Source organism: Microtus ochrogaster, chromosome 10 (genome assembly GCF_000317375.1).
Source record: "Microtus ochrogaster isolate Prairie Vole_2 chromosome 10, MicOch1.0, whole genome shotgun sequence".
Lineage (NCBI taxonomy): Eukaryota > Metazoa > Chordata > Mammalia > Rodentia > Cricetidae > Microtus > Microtus ochrogaster.
In genome coordinates this window covers 44,842,812-44,864,218 of record NC_022016.1, presented here as the reverse complement: position 1 = coordinate 44,864,218, position 21,407 = coordinate 44,842,812, and the positions used below count along the sequence as shown (strand labels likewise).

General features: G+C 51.6%; 1 protein-coding gene across 1 annotated transcript in view; it reads right to left on the bottom strand.

The window, feature by feature from the left end:
- Positions 1-21,407, bottom strand: part of Igsf21 (immunoglobin superfamily member 21) — a 221,177-nt gene that overhangs the window by 10,943 nt on the left and 188,827 nt on the right. The window contains exon 5 of the mRNA XM_026782072.1: positions 273-388. Within this exon, the coding sequence (XP_026637873.1) occupies positions 273-388 (116 nt within the window). The remainder of the gene's footprint in view (positions 1-272; positions 389-21,407) is intronic.

The window sequence follows — 21,407 nt, the reverse complement described above, 5'->3', positions numbered from 1 at the left end:
CCCTATGACCCCATTCATTGTTCCCCATCCCCCTATGACCCCATTCATTGTTTCCTATCCCCCTCAAAAATCTAGGGTACTCAGAGTGTACTGTGGTGATGGGCCCTCCTGGAAGACTCTTATTGTGAAGACCCAGAATTGCAGGATGGGGCAGAGGGAAAGAGAGAGGTGCTGAGCAGACCACTTCCTGTCTGTGTACAGAAGTGGTACTCTAAGAGGTCTCAGGGAGCAGGAGTCTTGGCAAACTGAGGACTTGGGCCCCAAGCACTTACCATGGGTGCTGGCTTCCCTCCTGACACGATGCAGACCAGAGTGAAGTTCTGGGCCTGGTACCGACTGAAGGGGGCAGGTGTGTCAGCAGCCACAACTTCGATGGAGGTGGGAGGAGCTTCCAAAGGGAAGAATAGGAGACTATGACTCAGTTGGGGGACTCGGAGTTCTGCTAGGCACCACAAAAGGGGCTGCTGAGGGGATGATACGGCAAGCGTGGCGACTCTTGCTGGGGACACAGAGCAGGGTCCTGCTTCATAGAACTTTAGGCCCAATGGAAGAAATACAGAGCCCTCAAGAGGTCATGAGGATTGACCCTAGACATGGCATCCTAGTACAGCAGGGGACCTACCCCAGTGAAGAGGTCCGGGAGTCACTGCCAGAGAAACCACACTGTCCTGTGATTCAAGGAAGCAACAGTTGGCAGGAAGACAGAAAGCACATGCAAAGGTCTAGTGGTGGACTGGAGTGGAGGGCCAGGTGAGTGACAGCTTGCTCATTGTCTGGCCTGGAACCAGCTCTAAACTGTGTAGAGGCCTATGGTATTTTAAGGAATTTGTAAACCAGCTGTTGAACTGTTACCAACTTGAAACAGGTCCCCGTGGGTATCATTTATTTATTTAGATTTTTCGAGACAGGGTTTCTCTGTGTAACAGTCCTGGCTGTCCTGGAATTCACTCTGTGGACCAGGCTGGCCTCGAACTCACAGGGATCTGCCTGCCTCTGCCTCCCAAATATTGGGATTGAAGGCGTGCGCCACCATCGCCCACTCCCTGTGGGTATCTTTATACCATGACGTCAGCAACTGATGTAGACTAAGGCCTCCATCCCTTCCTCCTCTGCTTCTAATCCCAGGAATCTAATGACCAGCTCACCCCAGGCTAAGAGTTCTTTCCTCTCTCGGCTGAGAGTAGTGGTGAGCCACTGAACGTTTGGAGAGCAGGGACACTGTAGCAACTTCATTTTGAAGAAATGGAAAGCACAGCAAGGGTTTCAGCTGAACAGGACAATGGCGTAGCCTCCATTCATGGGCTGGGAATGAGCTAAGCAAGTGATTGAGAGTCACCCCAAGTGGGGGGCCTTCTCTCTCCCTTCCTGGAACCCGGCTGAATGTGGCTAGCAGCCTCCTCACCTGCTCCCCTTCTTCTTGCCCACCTCCCAGTCCACCACCCTTATGTCTTGGCGACATTCCCACGCTGTGAGCCTCTGACTTCCGCTTTGCTACATGGGAACAGCGCTCAGTAGATGTGGTCCTGGGACTGAACTTGAGCTAGGGGAACAGCATGGCTCTATGCAGGGAATCCAGCCTTAAGATAGTTCTCCCTGTGATTTCCCTACCTCCTTGGCATCTACCGGAGGCATCATCTTTGAACTCTGCTTGGGGCCGACTGTCCATTCTTGCTTCCCTGGCTTTGGGCCTGTGCACATTGATTGGTGGGGCAGGGGCGGCATGCAGCATACAACGAGAGAGGCTGGAGACCTTGCCTTCCTGCAGGGGCTTTTCACCCCAGTTGAGTTTAATTAAGTTCAGCAAGCATTTCCTGACACCTGCCAGGTGTGGGGCTTGGTGCCAGGGGCCCATTGCCGGCATCCAGCCAGGAGGCAGACTGAGTGCAGAGAAGCCTATTGGTGGGTGAGGGTGGCAAGCATGGGGTTGCTCGGTTTCAGGGCCCAGTGAGATGGAGCCAGGTATGAAGCATCATTTCATTCAGGCAGCCACACATGCTGGGGGCGAGAGGAGGGAAGCGAGCGGGGAGCTTGCGAGAACAATAGATGGAGAATTGTAATTGAGTGGAAGAGGCTCCAAACAGATGGTAAGTGGGGTAGGAATTCGGGGAACGGAAACGCACACCAGAACACTTCAATTACCCAGAAGCTGCAAACTCCGCAGTGTAACTTTTACAGAACGGCACTGAAAACCCGCTCGTACAGCAAGAATCAGCGAGAGCCAGCTTCTGTGAGCCAACTCCTCAGCCTCACCGTTGGCCTGGGAGGTGGGTGTGCTATTCCCTTTCTACAGACAGGAAACCGCGAGATGTGTGGAGAGACCCCAGCTTATGTAGTCAGTGTGAGGTAGAGCCGAGATCGGAATGGTGGCAACCTGGCCCTGCAGCTTAGACCCTCTGATTGTTTTAGACAAGGTCTTCTTATGTAGCCTTGGCTGAGTGAGAACTGTCTATGAAGACCAGGTTAGCCTTGAATTCTTAGTGATCTACCTGCCTCTGCCTCTGTGTGCTGAGACTAAAAGTGAACACCATCAATGCCTGACCCGGAGTCCAGATTCTCAGGCAGCTAACCCAGCCTTCAAAGGGGCCGGCGTCTGCAGTACCTCTTTGCCCAAGTGCAAACTCCAGTTGCTGAGAGTTCTCATTCCCTGACTTTGCAGCATCTCCAGAGGCCTGGTGGTCCAGTTTCCTAGGGAGTTGCTTCTAGTTCTGTTGCCCCAAGGCCGAGGATTCTCCAGTCAGAGTTCAGTCTGAAACACTGTGCCCTGAGCTCACTGTCTGTGGTCCTTGTCACCTTTAGTGTTCCTCTGACATATCCTACCCCCTCTTCTTCCCGCACCTCCATCCGTACCTTCATCGGTCACCATCTCCATCTTTGGCCTCATTTCCATCACCACCCCTACCTCCACCGTTATCATCACCTCCGCCATCTTGGAATTTGGCCCCATTTCCATCACCACCCCTACCTCCACCGTTATCATCACCTCCGCCATCTTGGAATTTGGCCCCATTTCCATCACCACCCCTACCTCCACCGTTATCATCGCCTCCCAGCCTCGTTCTCATCTTCACCTACAAGATGTGCTGGTTAAAGTTCACCCTCCAGAATACTGCAGCACCAGAAAGGGAAGGTGGGCCCTCCAAAATCATCCCTTCCCCTGTGTCACTGGATCAGTTAATTCTCTGTTGCTGAGGTAAAACGCCATGACCAAGACCACTGATAAAAGAAAGTATTAACTGAGCTTATGGTTTTAGAGGGTTTGAGTCCATGAAGGCGGAGCAAAGGTGTGGCAGCAGGAACAGTGGAGAGCTCACATCTCAAACCCTAAGCTGGAGGCAGGGAGCGCACTGGGAATGGCAGGAGGCATTTGAAACCTCAAAGCCCACCCCCCAGTGACACACCTCCTCCAACAAAGCCACACCTCCTAATCCTTCCTGAACAGTTCCACTAACTGGGGACCAAGGATTCAAACATGGGTCAGTGATGGTCAGTCTCATTCACAGCACCACAGCCAACTTTGCTGAGGTCACACTGAGGAGACCATGCCTGACAGAACTGCTCAAGCAGTAAATGAGACAGTGACTATAGGGCTCCTGACACGTCCGCCTGTCATGTTAATGAGCGCTGCCGGCTCCGCTTCATTTTTGCCAGGCTTGTGAAGGAATCTGGAGCCTCCTGCACGCCAGCCAAGTGCTCTACCCCAGAGATACACACGCATCCCTGCCTTGTTAGAAAGAAGGGTGTTATGATGGGCTGTGGATTCCAGACCAGAACACTCAAGGCTGTGGGCTCCAAGAGCACTCAAGATTCAGAGACCAGCCATAATACCTGTCAGCTGTGTGACCTTGGGCAGGAGATCTAAACTCTCTCCCTGTGTTTGCTTACCTGCAAAATGAAAGGAGCCTTGTGGAAATTCAATAAATAGAACATGCAAAAATACTTTGGAAGTGTCCCCAATAATAGCAATAACTGCCCTTGCTGGCAGCCCATCCCCCTGCTAATTTTCTTTGTTTTAGGCTGGAATGGTCTCTGCTTGTATGTAGTTTAGCAAGGAGACCATGAAGTGCTTGATGTGTGCACGCTTGACCACAGCAGGTACCCAAACCCTGTAGCATTCAAGCACCCCAAATGGTGCGTGTTCAAGCTCCAAGTGCTGGAAGTGTAAAGAGCAAACCAAATTTCAAAGGCCTAAGCTTTAAAAACACATTGCAAGGTGGTTGGGGAGAGGCACACACACTCACGCACACATACAGAGGCACGCACACACTCATGCACACACACAGATGCATACACACTCATGCACACACTCACACAATATACTCATGCACATGCACAGATACACACAGCAGCGCACACACATACACACTCATGAACACACACCCATACTCATTCACACACAGATGTACACAGAATCATGCACACACACAGAGGCAGACACACTCATGAACTCACACACATACATATACTCATGCACACACACAGTGGCACACACACTCATGAACACACGCACACGCTTATGCACATACACAAATGCACACACACTCCTATAGACACAGATACATCTTGTTCTAGAGCCCTGCATCTGATCCATGCAGAGCATGGGAGCTGTGCTCCATCCCTTTCCCCCTCCCCCACCAGCATTTCTGAGCATGTGTGAACAGATAGTCGAGCTCATAAGACCACAACGGTTATATGGATGATGACACACAGGAGCTGCCAGCATCAGTGGACACTTGCCCACCAGCATCTCCCGGGCACCGTGCCCTGGGAGAATGTCACTCTACATTATGCCCCCTGTCGCCCCTTGGAAGGCTGAGTGCAGCCAGAAAGCTGTCTCCACTCTGTCACTGTGTCCCTTCTCCTTCCCTTCCCTTCTCTCCCCTTGACTAGGCCCAGCCCTCTGTCCTAGACAGACCCCTGCTTCCTAGGCTCATTGCCAGTGCCCTTTCACCCTTGACCTCCCTCAATAAATTCCCATCCCAAGCTCCGTCCTCACTTCTTTCCCTGTCTCCATGCATCTTCGTCCTCACCTCCATCTTAACTCCCTCTCTGCTTCCATCTGAATTTCCATCCACCCACAGGCCCAGCCCTGGCCCCACCTCTGCCTTCAACTTTGTTTCTGTCTGATCTCTGCCTCCATCTACCTCTCTCTTTCCATCTCCACTTCTGCCTCCACCTCCATCCTTCTCCCTCCCCCATCCCTCCTCCATCCCCTCTTTGACCTCCACCTCCACTTCTCTCTCCATCTTCACCTCCACATCTTTTACAGACAGAGTCTCATGTAACTGAGGCACTCCTTGAACTTGGTATGTAGTAGATAATGACCTGATCCTCTTGCTCCTACCTCTTGAGTGCTGGTATTGGAAGTGAGCTAATGCCAGGTTTGTATGACCCTGGGATCCAATTTAGGACTCCATGTATGCTAGGTAAGCACTCTATAAACTGAGCTACAGTCCTAAGTCTCCACCCCCCCCCCTTTTCTGAGACAGAGTTTCATTATGTAGCTGGCTTAAAATTACTATGCAGACTGGGCTGGCCTTGAACTCGTAGAAATCCCTCTGCCTCTGCCTCTGCCTCCTGAGTTCTGGGACTAAAGGTTTGTGCCACCATATCCAGTTCCCATCTCTAGCTTTAGCTCAATTTCCATCTCTACCACTGTTCTCACCTTCTTCCTATCCCTGCCTTCTTTATCCTCCCACCCCATTCCAGAATCCAGCCCCATCTCCAGCTTCATTTCCTTTTCCGATAGGCCTCTATCAAGGTCAAAACCAAACAGCCTTTTATGTGTCCTGGGCCTGAGATCTAGTCTCCATTCATCCAAAGACAGCAAGCCACTGGAGAGCACAGCTGTAAAGTTCATGGAACCCCCTGGATAAGAATAACCGGTTCAATGACAGGCTCAGAGTGAGCAGTCTATGGGGGCACCTGGCCGTGTCCAGCTGTACCCAGGCGATGACTAATGGAGAAGAATTGTCAGTGGAGAGCCTGCTTCATGCTTCTTTCCACTCCTCTGCGACCTCCACTGGACAGTGGTGTCCAGCGCCCCCGGCAGCTCTTTGGGGACATCTGTCAGAGGCACAGCCGTGTATAAGCAAACCCTCTGTATTTATGTGCCCTGCTCGGAAACTCCCCAGATTCCATGACCGCACCCCACAACCACCCAGCCAGCGTGTTTTCTGGCTTATTTCTCACTTTGTCTTAAAAGGCATTAAGATGAAGGCTCTGCTTCTGGAACTTTCCTCGGTTAATTCTGTGTGCAACTGTCAAGGCACAGCAGCTTCCAACCAGACACTGACACACAGTCCCGCTAGCCTCCATCACCCCGTGCCACGGCCACGGAGGGAGGCAGGAGGCGAAGTTATTTTAGACTCAGCAATTCATATAGATGGAGTATGGTGATGCTCGGTGATCCATTTTATGAAATTAATCCTGAAATATGGCCTGTCTGTATCTTGCAAGCAGAAGTTTGTTTCGGGCTCCGTAACTCACTTCCGAGCTTGGGCAGCCGCTCGCTAGCTCTGTAAATTATCTCTCGGTCTTTGCAAGGGGACATGGTGAAGAAACACCAGCAATACGGACAGGGAACCTTCCCAAGGTGTGTTCACCTGTCTCCCCACCCCACCAGGCCACCTTCATGGAATAGTATATTATTTGTATTTTGATAAATAAATCTTGCTTGAAGACCAGAGGCAAAGCGAAAGTCACTAGAGGTCAGGCAATGGTGACACACACCTTTAATTCCAGGATTTGGGAGACAAAGTCAGATGGATCTCTGTGAGTTCAAGTTCACCCTGGGCTATACAAGATCGATGCAGAAACAAATCCAGGGGTGGTGGCTCACACCTTTAATCCAGTCCTAGGGAGTCACACGCCTTTAATCCCATCACTAGAGGGAATATAAAATGGGAGAAGAGAGAGGCTTGGTCTGCTTAGTCTACACTCGCCCAGCCTTGGTAAAAGTAAGACTTCTCTAGTGGCTGACTGTTTTGCTTTTCTGGTTGAACCCCAATTTCTGTCTCTGGGTTTTTATTATTCGTTCTACACCCTCCCTGTCCTGAGGTACCCACTTTAACAAAAGCAGAGCAGAGCTCCATCCCCAGACTGGGTATCAATATCCTTGGAGCTTTGAACCAATCAGCTGCCACCCCCTCTAGCGTCAGCCTTCCTGTCTGTGCAATGGATTGGTTCTGACACATTTGTCAACATCCCAGCTCCCGAGTTTTTTGAGGGAAGCAGAAGAAAAATGGATTTTATCTTATGAGAATGTGGGATGCTGAGCTGGCAGAAAGGTTGTTTTTGTCCATGTCTCCTCTTCCTGCAGCCCTTCCTCTTGACTCTCAGGAACACTACTGTCTTCAGGGAGGGACCCTCCCGCCTGCCCTCCAGGTACCACTCTTTGAAGGTGCTGAGCCTGCTCCAGTCCTGAGAGTCATTTATCACAGGGAGGGCATCAATTAGATTTGGGGGAGGGGCGCGAAGAAGGAACAGACAAGTTCAAAATTATATTATTTGCAAAAAATCCATTCTTCCTCTCAGCATGCCTGCTCTATCGACTGCCTTCCTTTTCCATCAGCGCCCAGCCATTACGCTGTATTTCAGACACCAGAAAACTAGCCTCTAACATAAGTGTCCATGAATATAAATGTCCCGTGTTGTCCACCTTCATTTCTTTCTTTGATTTCTTTATCTTGTGTCTCTGCTCCTCTTCTGTTCTCTCTGGTCTCTTTTTACTTCACAATGTCACCCAGCACAGCGGTTCCTCCAGGAAGTCCTCCCAGCTGCAGCTTCTAGAGCAGCCCAGCCCAGTCTCCCTACCTCACCTGGGCCTGGATCCCTTCCCCTTCTGACTCCGTCTCATCTCGCAAGGCTGGCCTCAGGTGTGGCCTCCTCAGACAGCCCTCCAAACCTGGCAAGGCCTTTATGATGGATGCCCGGAGCTGGTCAACCTCAGGCTGCTTGTCACAGAAGCTCAAATCCCATTCCTGTTGGTGTCTGTCACTTCTATGAGCACAGAGGACACCAGCTAGGCTGTGACAGGGATCCATCCCAGAAGACCCTGAGAGTGTCCTGGGCCAGTCCGTCTTCATCTCCAGCCTTCTCCATCATGTACCCACCCTGTCGCCATGCTCCAAACACACTGAGCTTGCCCTGTTCCTTTCTTCCCTCCCTCCCCTCCTTCCTTTCCCAAGCACCCAGAGAGAAGGACTCTTGCCTCCTTACACCACACAGGATCACTCCAGAAATGTTTGTACCATGGGTAAATGGGGGAGGGGTCCAGATGCCACACCCTCCAGTCCCTGCCCCATCTAAAAGGGTGGAACTTTACCGCCTACTCTTTCCCGGTGAAGGTTCCCAGTAGAAGTGGATCCTGCCAGTGGAGAAATAGGAGAGGGAGGGAAGGGCTCAAGTCTGCAGTTTAGGGAAAAATTAAATATCGAGCTGAATAGTCACAGTTCCATGGAGGAGCAAACACAGAGCAAGTCCCCACACGGGGCCATGATCGGTGACAGGAGAGCGACTGTGCCCACATGGACCACAGATGCAGAGCTGAACCCCCCTCCCCTTAGCTGTGGAATTCCTGGGCTGAAGCAATGGTCAGATGAGGGCTTTTTCATCTCAGGTCATTGCCAGTATGGACACCAGCTATCCTGGGGTTCTTACTCTGAGATGGGGACCCCTCTGGGCTTAAGCAGGAGCCCAACCACGTAAAGTGTCATCTGCTCTCCTGGCCTGCTACCCAGCCACACAGTTCTCCCTGCCAAGACCGCAGCCTCCCACCTGGGGTTCCTGAGCCCTGTGCATCTAGGCAGAGGAGAGCCGAGGGTTTGCACTGACAAATCTCAGCTAATGGGACAGTGGTGCTCCCGCTCCCGAGTGGGCTTCCTGGAGGCCAGCAGCCCAGCCTGCTGATGGGCATGGAGGAAATTCTTCAGTAGGGTTATATGGGCACTGTCTCTGGGAGCAAGCTGAGCACCACAAGATGGAGATGGATGGTCCCTAGCTTAGGGTTCCAGCCAGGAGAGCAGTTCACAGTCAGTAGAGTCCACGCTCAGTGGAATTTGGGTTCTGATCTTGCCCAGGGCTAGGAATCTTCAGGGTGTCTCTCCCCACTGGACCACTCTCGGGAGGGAAAGGATGAGCATCCATGCATGGCTGCTCGGTGGGCACACATGGACTTTGGCTGCTTTTGCTCTTTTGTTATTGCTCTTAACCACGGAGCCGGAGCCATCTCTCCAGCCTTATTTATTATTGCACTGGAAACAAAGCTGCCGGTGGGAGGTCAAGGGCTAAAGTCTGTGGGGGCTTTGACTCTGATCTCTAGATGGCTTCCCTTTCCCTGGCCTCAGCTTCCCCATCTAACCAGTGCCACAGCAGACAATGGTTGAGGGGTCAGGTACACTTCCACTTTCCACCCGTTCAGCCCTCTGGACACCCCCAGTCTCCCGGAAAGAACCATGGTGGGTCGTCAGCCTGCGCCTGACCCCAAACACCAGCAAAGAGCCTTCCTTCCTGGGCAAGGTGGATTTTCTGGGAGGCTTGAGTCCGCTGCCTTTCTCATCCTGTGAGCATTTTAGGATTGACTTTTAAGTTGGAGACAAATAAGATACCTGTTTTATTAATGCAGTTTTCAGGAGGAGCTGCAGGGTGCGTATCCGGTGGGAAGGGTCTCCCACATTTCCTCTCTGACAGTTCATAAGAAAGTTCAATCAGGGTCGGGGAGCTTTAGTGGTTAGAATGGTTGCCACGCAAACATGAGGACTCTCGCTGGGTTCCCCAGAATCCATGTAAATGCCAGGTGGGTGTGGCGGTTTGCCTGCAATTCCAGCCTCAGAAGGCAGAGTCACAGGATCTCCAAAGCAAGTTGTGGTGAGACTTGCTATATCAGTGAGCTCTGGGTTTGATTGAGAGACCCTGCCTCAGTGAATGAGGTGGAAGAGCATTTGAGGATGATTCCTGACATCAACCATGGGGCTCCATGTGCACACGCACACATGTATGTGCCCACACACAGGCAAATATACACACACATGTGCATACTCCCCCCCCCCACACACACCAACACACACAGTGGAAAAGGGGGGACATTAAACCATTGTCAGCATTCAGGCATTATGCTGGCCTGCCCTTGGGGACCTAGAAGACTAGGTCACCAACCACAATGCGTATGCTTGCTAACATTTCAGGCATCACACTAGCCAGCCCCCAGGGTCCTCAGATGTAGCCGCTAAAAGCATCGCATGCACACATGCGTTACCAGCATTCAGGCAGATACCTGGCCAGCCCAGGGTTCTAGGGCTGTTATGTCTCTATGTAGTCTATGTGCATGGGCTAAGACCCGTTTTAAAAGCGAGCTCTGGGGGCGGGAGAGATGGCTCAGCGGTTAAGAGCATTGCCTGCTCTTCCAAAGGTCCTGAGTTCAATTCCCAGCAACCACATGGTGGCTCACAACCACCTGTAATGAGGTCTGGTGCCCTCTTCTGGCCTTCAGGCATGCACGCAGGAAGAATATTGTATACATAATAAATAAATAAATAATTTTTAAAAAAGGCGAGCTCTGCCTGTTCCCCATTCTCTTTCGTGGTACAGGTCTTTGTACCTCTCTCTTCCAATCCCACACTCCCCCCTTCTCCCTTAATAAATCTCCCATGTGAGAGTTCTCTTGTATGATATGATGTTCCTTTTCCGTTTTAAAACGTTTAACAACCATGAATACACAGGCGCCTGTCACTCAGCATCAACCCTGAACATTCCATTGCTAACTCTCTCTCTTGGATCTGTGGAAGAACTGAATGAAACTTTATTCTAGAAGGCGCCCAACTACAGACGAGGAGGAGGGGCTTGGCTGGAGCCCCAGCAGTTCAGGGTCTCTGTATGCCTTCATAGCTTTCCTGGTCCTCCTAATCCTTTCAAACAGTGCCACTCCTAAGTGACTAAGGATTCACATCTATGAGCCTATGGGGCCGTTCTCATTCAAACTACCGCGAGAGGGGAACACCCCTGTATGCTATAGCATAGGGAGGGAGCGTGCTCAGTTCTGGGGCCTCAGTCACCTGATTCACCTCTGACCTAGGAATCTGGCTCTTCGCAGTCATGTGACACTCAGTAGTTAGATGGCATTGGCTGGTCGCTTATCCTTGCTGAGCTTCAGTTTCCTCTTCTGCAGAATGGGACCATCATAGTAGGGACTCCACAGGGGGTCCTGCTGAGCACTATATGAAGTATTGAGACCCTTGCCTGGCACCTGCCAAGGGCGTGGCTAGTACCACTGGCACCTCTGATCGCCCCTTCCCACGTTCCAGCATAGAGGGGCGTTCCTTGCTTGTGGTGGTTTGAATAAGAATGGTCCCCTCATATATTGGAATTCTTAGTCACCAGCGAGGGGGACGATCTGAAAGGATTAGAAGAATTAGGAGGTGTGGCCTTGTTGGAAGAAGGGTGTCACTGGGACTGGACTTTGGGGTTTTGAAAGACCACACCAGGCCCAGACCCTCTCCCTCTGCCTACAGACCATAACGTAGCTCTCAGCTACTGCGCCAGGGCTTGCCTGCATGCCACCATGTGCTCCGCCACGATGATAAGGGACTAAACTTCTGAAACCAAGCGAGCCCCAGTTAAGAGCTGCCTGTCATGGTGTTTCTTCCCAGCAAAAGGAGGCTCCACACTGCCCTTCCCCTCATCCATCTGGCACCAAAGGATGCTTCTGCTGGCTAGAGCCAGCACCCCCCGGGAAGCAACTCCTGCTGGGATGCCCACACCCTTCAGCTTCCTCCATCACACCCATTCCCAGTCTTCCAAGAACCTGTGTTCCTGCCTGACTTCCTACCAGTCAAGGACTCCTGGAGGAAGTAACTGGGCCTTCCAGCCCTGTGTCAGTCCTGGAGCTTGGAGGTCAGGTCCCGGATGCACACGGCAGCCCATGGAACCTTTGGGCCTCAGTTTTATTTTTTGTAAAATGGGAATAATCGTACTTGTCTCTTCATATCAGCCTCTGTGAGATAATCCCTGAAGAACTCTGCACAATGCCCTGCTCACCACGAGCCTGTCAGCCGAGGCTTTAGTGACTGAGGGTGAATGAAGGAACCATGCCTCCTCCTTCGCAGATGGGGGAAACCAAGTCCATGGAATCCACTGTGGTCAGATTAGCAGCCAGGACTATAAAGCTCAGGGCAGAGCCCACTTGCAGCATGAGCTTGGTCTCAGCTTCCCCTTCAACACACAGTGCCCGGATTGTGCTTCCCCAGCCCTCCTCTCCTCAGGGCTGCAGCTGGTTCCCACACTGCCAGCTTCCCACTGCTCCAGCTCCAGACTCTCCTGTTCCTCAGACAGCTTAGGAAGACAGAACCCCAGCCCTCTGCTCTCTTTACAACTCTGGGCCTGAGGCAAGGAGGCTCCAACATCACATATCACTGGTAATTAAGGGTCCTGTCCCAGGGACGGGAGTTTACCTTCTGCCAGAGACACTAAATCCTGCTCCCAGTGGTGTGGGGAATAAAGCATTGCGCTGACCTAACACTTGTCAGGGCTTAACAGTGCTCCTGCAGACATGCTTGGATGGGGATGGGAAGGCAGAGCAATGTGCCTCTGCAAACAGACAGGCACTATGGGTGGCAAGATGCGGACGGTCCAGAAAGTCAGGGGAACTTGGATACTGCAGCCACCCGTGCGGACAGTTCAAAGGAGATGAGCTTTCTTTGACTCCAGAAGGCAGGAGGGGCAACTCAGTGAAAGGCCATACGGAAGCTTCTGGAGTTATTGGGCTCGCAAGCAAACTCTGCCACTGACTCACTGTGTGACCTTGGTCATGATATATAATCTTTCTGGGCCTCAGCTTCCACAGCGGCTGAAGTGCCGAAGGCCTGTGCCCCAAGGGTTGTGAGTTACTACATTTAAAGTGCTTGGGGCAAAGTCTGCCACTGATAACCACACTTACTTGTCTGCTCTCTATTGACCCAATTGGCCCTCCGTAGGGAGACTAGGACTCAGCCCTTCAGTGTAGCAGGAGCCCAGGAGGTCTGGTAGTAGGAATGTAATTGCCCCCCATAAGCTCATAGGGAAGTGGAACTGTGAGGGGGCGTGGCCTTGTTGGAGGAGGTGTGGCCTTGGAGGAAGTGTGTCACTGCAAGGGCAGGTTTTCAGGTCTTCTATCCTCAAGATATGTCCAGTATCTCAGTTCACTTCTGTTGCCTGCATATCAAGATGTAAAACTCCCAGCTCCTTCTCCAGCACTATGTCTGCCTGCGTGCCATCATGTCCCACCACGATGATAATAGATTGCATCTCTGAACTGTAAGTCACCCCAACTAAATGTTTTCTAAGAGTTGCTGTGGTTGTGGTGTCTCTTTACAGCAATAGAAGCCCTAAGACAGGGGGAGCTTGTAAAGGTGGTTTGAATTAAAAGGAGAGCTTGTGAGACGAGTGGACACATGGCTTGTTCTCTTTTCCGTGGGTGCTGAGCTCCTCGGGGAGCAGAGGGTGCTCTGAGCTCTGTGGTTCCAGGGGGTCTACACGCACAGAGGGGTGTGCTATTTGATCAAGCTGTCTGTTCTTCCACTCACAGTCATGGAGACAGTGAATGCAAACCACGCCCAGTGTGGGCTTTGACAGCCACGTCCCCATTTGCGGCTTAAGCCTCAAGTCCCCTTTGGAGAAAGAATGGCATCAGAGTGTGACCGAGTGCCAGCTTGGTATTCTGAACTGACTCAGTTTCCCCTGGACCCTCACCTGTTGTCTCCCAGTTTGCTGGAGTACCAGCTGACAGTGTGCCTAGGCATTTCATGCTGTTCATATTGAGAAGAGGCTTGGTGTCTGGTGTGGATGACTTTCCACCCGGTGGCCATCTGGCTATCCTGCTGCCCCCCTGGCGGAATATCTGCTGTCCCACTTCCCTTGAAAGGGCCTCGGGAGGATGAGCTGGATGGCTGAGGGGATGAATGTGCTGGGTCTATGTGAGGTACCCAGTGGGCTGCTGCCAAGGGCACCCCAGCTTGGCAGAGCTGTGTTCTAAGAGGGTGAGTATGGATTCGGAGATCCTGTGCAGGAGGCAGGCAGCAGGCTCAGACCTTGGGGGCTGAGGCTGGGAGGTGACTGTCCTTGCTAGATGACTCGGTTCACTCCGAAGTGCTCCTCTGAGCTCAGCCCCATCTGTCTGCCTATTCCACACTGCTGCTCAGCCGGTGGCTTTGGTGACTGAGAGGCCCATGGGCAGGCACGTGGGTGGAGGGGACATCAGTCCTTCTCTAGACCCCCCAGCTGGTTCCAGGCCCTCAAGACAGCAGTGACGTGCTCTAGACATATTTGTATCCAGCTTGCGGGACCTTGGTCCATCCTGCTTGAGTACTCTGGCCTCCATCCCTTATTCTGGACCCTCATAGCAGCCAAATCAAGCAGCTATCTCAGGCCCTGCTCTGCCCATCTTAGAAGATCTATCCGGTCAACAGGAAGAAGGACTGGGGAAGTGCCTGGGGTTTTCAGTTTCCAATTCATATCCCTGAAGCTGAGGCCCAGAAAGATTATATGACTGAGGTCTCATAGTTGTCCTGGTGCCTTCTCAGAGAAGCATCTCAATCCTGTGCTAGGTCTCTCTAGACATCTCCCGCCTGTCCCCTCTCTCCAGTTGGTCCCCGTGCCTGAGGGCTGCTGTGCAGAATGTTCCTTCATGCCCAGATGCTTTACTTACTGATCAGTCCTGGGTCTGGCTTGTGCGGTCTCAACCTTTCTATGACTGCTCTGCCCCACCACAATAGCAGTGTATGGTGTGTGAGCAGAATGCTTCAAGCAGGCTGAGTGCTTCCTGTCCACTCACGGCCACCATGATGCCTGCGCCTGTAGCAGCCCCATGGGAGAGGAGACCTGGAAGAAGACCCACTCAGAGAGGAAGTAACAGGGCGTCTGGGCGGGTGCTGGCTCCATGTGCTTCCATCTCTTAGCAGCCAACACACTGGAACACCCTGGGAGGGGACGGAGTTGCCACCATCCTGCTGAGACATCTGCCCCCAGCTGTTATCATTTCTTGCAGCTGTCACTTGCTCTGCTGAAGCTGGTGCTAACAGGGGAGAGTGCTGGTCAAGGCGGCTGAAGGAGAAACACCTTCATTGTGAGCCTGGGCCACAGTGAAAGCAGAGAGGTCACAGATCTGGCCTCACCAGGGCTCCAGGGGTTTCTGAGGCAGGAGGTAAGAGTTGGGGTTCACAGCCTGGCTTCCCAGTGCCTCTTGGTTCTGAGTTCTCCCCAGTTCTCTGCAGTTTTGGGCTGGATTCCAAACTGCCACCTCTTCCTCCACCCAGCCTTGGCTCCTTGGGTCTGTACTTTAGAGATTGCTTAGGGCTGGTTTACTGTAATTAGTGTGTGCCCAGTGGGTGGCTCATCCCTTCAGGCTCCCAGACAGGGACTGGAGCCCATCATTTGCCTCCCAGCAGGCATCCTGGGATGTGTGGTCCTGCTGCTGTGAGTCCTGCCTCTCAGCAGCCCCTGCCAGGAACCTCAGAGCAGTGGCCACCCAGTGGTGGACTCCTAAACCCCCTCTCCTGCCCCATCAGATTCACACATTTGAACGCTAGGTCCCCAGTTGGTGGAACTGTTTGGGAAGGATTCGGAGGTGCTGTTGGAGGAGGTGCCACTGGAGGCTGCCTGTGAGGTTTCAAAAGACTCAGCGCCATTCCCAGTGTCTCGTTCTCCCTGTCTCAAGGCTGCATCTCAGGAGATGAGCTTCCAGCGATGGCCTCATTTCCGCGCCTGCCTGTTCCCTGCCATAGTCCCCACCATGATGGCCATGGACTGACTCTGAAAACGCAAGCCCAATTACCTCTCTCCTCTGCAAGTTGCCTTGGTCATGGTGTTTTACCACAGCAGCAGAGTAATAAACCAGACAAGAGGGAATTCTTCCGGCAGCACTGTGTTCTAGACACCTCTAAGTAACCCGTTTTGGGAATTCGCCTTTCTCCTCTGGGCTGATTCAACAAAAAGCCTGTGCTCCGGCCAGACCTCAGGGAGGCAGGTTGGCCTCCACCCATCCTTAGGAACTCCTGGTTTCTTTCTTCTGGAAGGCTCCATCTACCCAGGGCAAGCTTCTTTCTATGGGGAAGCTGGAGGAACTGGCCACTGGGGAGCATCCGTGAACCCAATGCCAAAGTCACATGACTGCTGAGCCAATCCCACGCACATGTGCATCAGGGCCAACACAGAACTGTGAGACAGAATGCAGAGTTCTAGGAGCTAAGGGCTGGGTGGGGTGGAGAGGGGATTGGCTCTGTGGGTAAGAATGCTTGAATTCGGATTTCAACGTTCCCATAAAGTCAGGTCTGGGGCTGGAGAGACGGCTTAACACTTAAGAGCTTACTGCTCTTGCAAAAGACCTATCTACATTTAATTAAATCTCCAATGACCACATCAGGTGGCTCACAATTGCCTACAACTGCAGCTCCAGGGGGATCAGGTGTTCTTTGGACTCTGTGGATACCTGCTTGCAGGTGGTGCACATAAGCTCACGTAGCAGATATTAATTAAGTAAGCAAACTTAAAAAAAATTCAGGCATATGAGAAACATTTTTTTTGGTGTGTGTGTCAAATGTGGCTTGCCCACCAAGAGACAATATTTCATAAACCTCCTATATTTTGCTCAAGTCCTGGACATTTCTGAGACTTGATTCTGACACACCCTTCCCCTTCCTTTGTCAGATGGTGAGGTACAGTCCTCACCAGTGGGGTGAAGTACAGTGACCACCACCAGAGTAAGAATGAAAACTAAGAGGCCTTCCTACCCTGGAGCGGGCTTGCCAGCTGGATTCAATGGGATGGATAGGTGCTACAGGAATTTTCTGAGAAATCTGCACCCCCTCCCTCTCACCACCAATAAAATAACTCAGTATGCGCTGTCTGCTCAATGAAAGAGCTAAAGTCATAAAAACTGTTAGAAGAAAACTATGTGGTAACTTGTGCCTGGCATCAGTGAACGGCTCCCTAACTGAGGCGCTAACGTCAAGGCAGTAAAAGAAAAGCAGATCAAACAGAATGCGGGAATCAAAGCCTTTTGTTCTGCAGAGGTCACCCTCCTGAAAGTGAAACCCGTGGAAAGGGAAAGGGATATGCAGATCAGAGAGCTGATAAGGGACTTGCATCAAGGAGATCAAGGACCACAACATAGGAGCAAAGGGTGTGAACTGGAGGGTCCCAGGGGAGGTACTGACTAAGTGGCCTAGAGCCTCCTGCCTGGGGCACAGTTCAAACCCACAAAGAGATGCCACCTCCCCCCACCTGGATGGCTGCCTGGACTAAAAAGACCTCTGGCTTTTAGTAACAAGTACTGGCAAGAACTTGGAGGAGCTGGGTCCTTCATACACTGCTGGGAAGCATAAAACGGGCATGTTGGAGTCTCACAAAATCCCAGTGCTTGGGAGGCTGAAGCAGGAGGATTGCTGCGAGTTAAGGTAACCTGGGTTACAGAGTGAGACCTTGTCTCAAAAACACTAATGAAACAACAAAAAAAGTGAAACAATAACAAAAAAGCGAAACAATAGCAAAGAAACAAAAAACAAAACCCTCCACCCCAATCCCCCCTCCCCAAACTATACAGCATCCGTGAAAGCATTCTACAATTCCCTTAAAAGGCTGAGTCCATTCACCGTTTCACTCAGCAATACGCTCCCAGAGGAGAAGGCAGAAACTACAGTCATTCAAGAACTTGTTCACGGGTAGTCACAGCAGCACAATTCAAGAGCGCCACAAGGTGGGAACAACCCAATGCCTTTCCAGACAAAAGATCCATGAATAAGGGAATCCATACAGTGGGCTACTGCTTAATACTAATATACAATGAAGTGTTGATGCATGGTAAACCATGAATGGACTGTGAGAACATTCACGAAAGAAGCCGGTCACAAAAGCTCCATATATTTTATATGATTCTGGTTGTTTGACATACTCAGAGTAAGGAATGCTGGGGGGAAGTTGGATGTGCGACTTATGCCCACAAGGTTTCTTTGGAGAATGATGGGAACATTCTAGAAGTGACTACGGTGGTGGCTGCGGGCCCTGGATGTAAATGGGACCCCCTACATGAATGGTTATGTGGAGTCATCGCTCAATAGAACCATTGCATGAAACGGTAAGGAGGGTGGGGGTGGGGGTGAGCGCCAGCCACAATGAGAGCTGCACAGAACACTCTGGAAGACAAACATTCCAGGTATGGAAAGCATTGCACTTTGGCCTGGGGGTCCAAAGGGTCACTCCACCTGCCATCCTCATTGGAAGGGGGGGATCCCTGAGAAGAGGATTGCTCACGCTTGCTCGTGCCAGTGCCTCATGTCACCCAGGCTGGCCTCCATCCCGCTATGTTATGGTTGTAGTCTATATAACACAGACTATAACTATATAGCTATAGGTGAGGGTGGCCTTGAACTCCTCGGACTCCTGAGTGCTGGGAATATAAGAGCACTCCCACATCCAGTTTGTGTGGTGCTGGGGATGGAACCCAGTGCTTCGTCCTTGTTAGGCTAACGCTCTCCCCACTCCAGTTCCCCGAGAGGAGTCCTCTTGATAACCCACCAAGGCCTGTTTGTTTGAGTTCCCACTGCTTGGTAAGCTGTGGATGGTGTGGTTATTTGCGTGGGAATGCCCTCCATAGGCTCTAGATTTGAATTCTTGGTCACCAGAGTGACACTATTTGAAAAGATTAGGAGGTATAGCCTTGTTGGAAGAAGTGTGTCCCTGGGAGTGGGCTTTGAGGTTTCAATAGTCCAAGCCAGGCCCAGCGGCTCTCTCTTCCTGCTGCCTGTGGATCCAGATATAGAACTCTCAACTACTTCTCCAGCACCATGTCTGCCTGCACAGGGTCATGCCCCCCTGCCAGGATGACAATGGACTAAGCCTCTGAACTATAGCCAGCCCCAGTTAAACGCTTTGCTTTGTAAGAGTTGCTGTGGTCATGGTGTCTCTTCACTGCAATAGAACGCCGACTAAGACAGGTAGTTAGTTATGGCATAGGGTAAGTCTTTGCCTGCCACCCCCCCATTTTCTGGCTGGGGAACCCAGGCAAGCAACACCACCTTTCCGTTTCCCTCTGTCGGAGGGAAAGTGGCAGAATTGCCCTTTTCAATGCTTGAGTGTCCTGAGGAAAACACACGAAGAGCGGAGCTTGGTGTGTGAGGGCTCACACAATGGCGGTGACCCTGTCACTGGGAACACAGAGCGGTGGCTTCCTAGCTGCAGCCTCCTCCCTCTGTGTTCCATTACAGTCATGGCTTAAAGCTGTTTCCCCAAACATATGGGGAAGTCTTAAGCCTTAGTCCCTGAGAGTGTGACCTTCTTGGTGTAATTAGAGCGAGATGAGAATATCCTGGACCAGGGCGGGTCTTAATCGAATGACTGGTGGCCTCGGAAGGAGAAAGTGTAGGGACTGGGGATGTGGTTCGGTAAGTAGAGTGCTTGCCCAGCCTGTGCAAAGCCCTGGGTTAGACCCCCAGCCTGTGGTGGCACACGCCTGTAAACAAACACCCCCGCCATCTGGGGCAGACACAGGAGCATCAGAAGTTCAAGGCCATCCTTGTTTCCAAGCCGGCCTGAGCTACAGGAGACCCAGTCTTAAAATAAACTCTAATAAAATAAAATCAGAAAGAAAGAAAAGTAGACAGGGCGGCACAACCTTGTGGAAAGAGATACCACGTGGCACAGAGACCGATTCGCATGAAGGAGGACTGGGTCACGGAGCAGAGCCGTGAAGGCCGTGACAGTCACCAGTGGCCAGTCACTGTGACCATTGTCTACCAGTTCATGGTCACAAGCTCCAGGCAGGCCTGGGAAATGAGCACACTTTTGAAGGTTCATGTGGGGATCTTAAGCTGTGTCGTCCCTGTTGGAAGGCAGGTCACAGGGTGAGGACTCTGCCTTGTTTTCCACTGGACTCTTCGCCTGGAACAGGGTTGGGGCTGGAGGCTGCTGAGAAATGTGCTCCTGAGTGGCCATCGTACCTTCTCCAAATGCCGTCTTCTCCAAGGGGCCCTGTTCAAAACAACCCCACCTCTCTCTGCTGGTCCCTGACTGCTATGCCACATTTTTGGGCACACACAGGCTCAGACCCCACTTTCTGGTCTGCACCTGAAGTCCATGGCACTTTTGTTTGTCCTCTTCCAGTGCACAGGATGGTAGCTAGAAAGCGTCACAGACGCGTCTGACTTTTTGACCTTGCCATACGACGCTGTCCTCTACAAACTGCAAAACGTCTCTCACAAGGCTTCCAGTAGGTTTCAGGTTTCGGTGGGCCACGTCCGCAACTATCTGGAGCCACACACCCTGCCTGTGGGCTGAGGGTTGCTTGCTAACTGCTCAATAAACACTTGCCAGATGAAGATTAGACAAGAGAGTGACCCGAGGCAGACAAGGGAGTCACTTTCTGATCTATTTGGACAAAAAAGACCTTCTGGGCTCAGCTGGTAGAGTGTTTGCAGAGAAGCCCTGGGTCCTGTTCTCAGAACCTCATGCAACCTGGCATGGTGCATGCAACCTGGCATGGTGCATGCCTGTAATCCCAGCCCTTGGGAGATGGAATCAGGAAGATTAGAAGTTCAAGAGGGAGGCTGGAGAGATGACTCAGGGGTTAAGAGCACTGGTTTCTCTTGCAGAGGGCCTACGTTCAATTATCAGCACCCACATGATAGTGAGCGACTATCTGCAACTCCAGTTCTAGAGGATCTGGCGCCCTCTTCTGGATTCTGAAGATAATATGTGCACATGCTTCACGGACAAAACACACACATAAAATAAAATGAATACATTTTCTTAAAAGAGAAGGTCAAGGTCATTGCTGGATACACACTGAGTTTGAGGATAGCCTGGGCTACATGAGACCCTGTCTTTAAAATAAGACATCATGTATTATTAGCTATTAAATACTATTTTTTGGAAAGGAAGTTGAATGACATATCAGAAGTAGATACTAGCTTAACTCGAGTTTGTCTCCAGAACTTCAAGTCCAGTGCACTGCTAGGATAGTTGAGAGGAAATGGTTGTTACGGCAGCGGAGGGGAGGTGTGAGGGAATAGGAATGGAGGCAGTGTAGATGTTTGCTCTCCCTCCTCCAAACTGCTGTGTTGTAGAATAATCCTTCTGTACATTGTGACTGTTATGGTTTTGGTCCCTTTAAGAGACAAGCCACACCCTTTCCCCTCCCCATCCGCTGAGGCAGGCTGATCTTCAGCTTCCGGCCAGAGCTCGCTCTCTTTTCCATCTTCCTCTTGGAGAGGTAGCTTCGCTTCTGCCTCTCTCCCCACTTCTCTGTTTCCCCCCTTCTCTGTCTCTTTCTCCTTCTCTCTCTCTCTCTCTCCTTCTCTCTCTGTCCCCCCCTTCACCCTTCCTCCTCCATAACCCCCTGAATAAACATTCAACCTCACCCTGCATGTCGTGTCTATCCATGTTTCTGT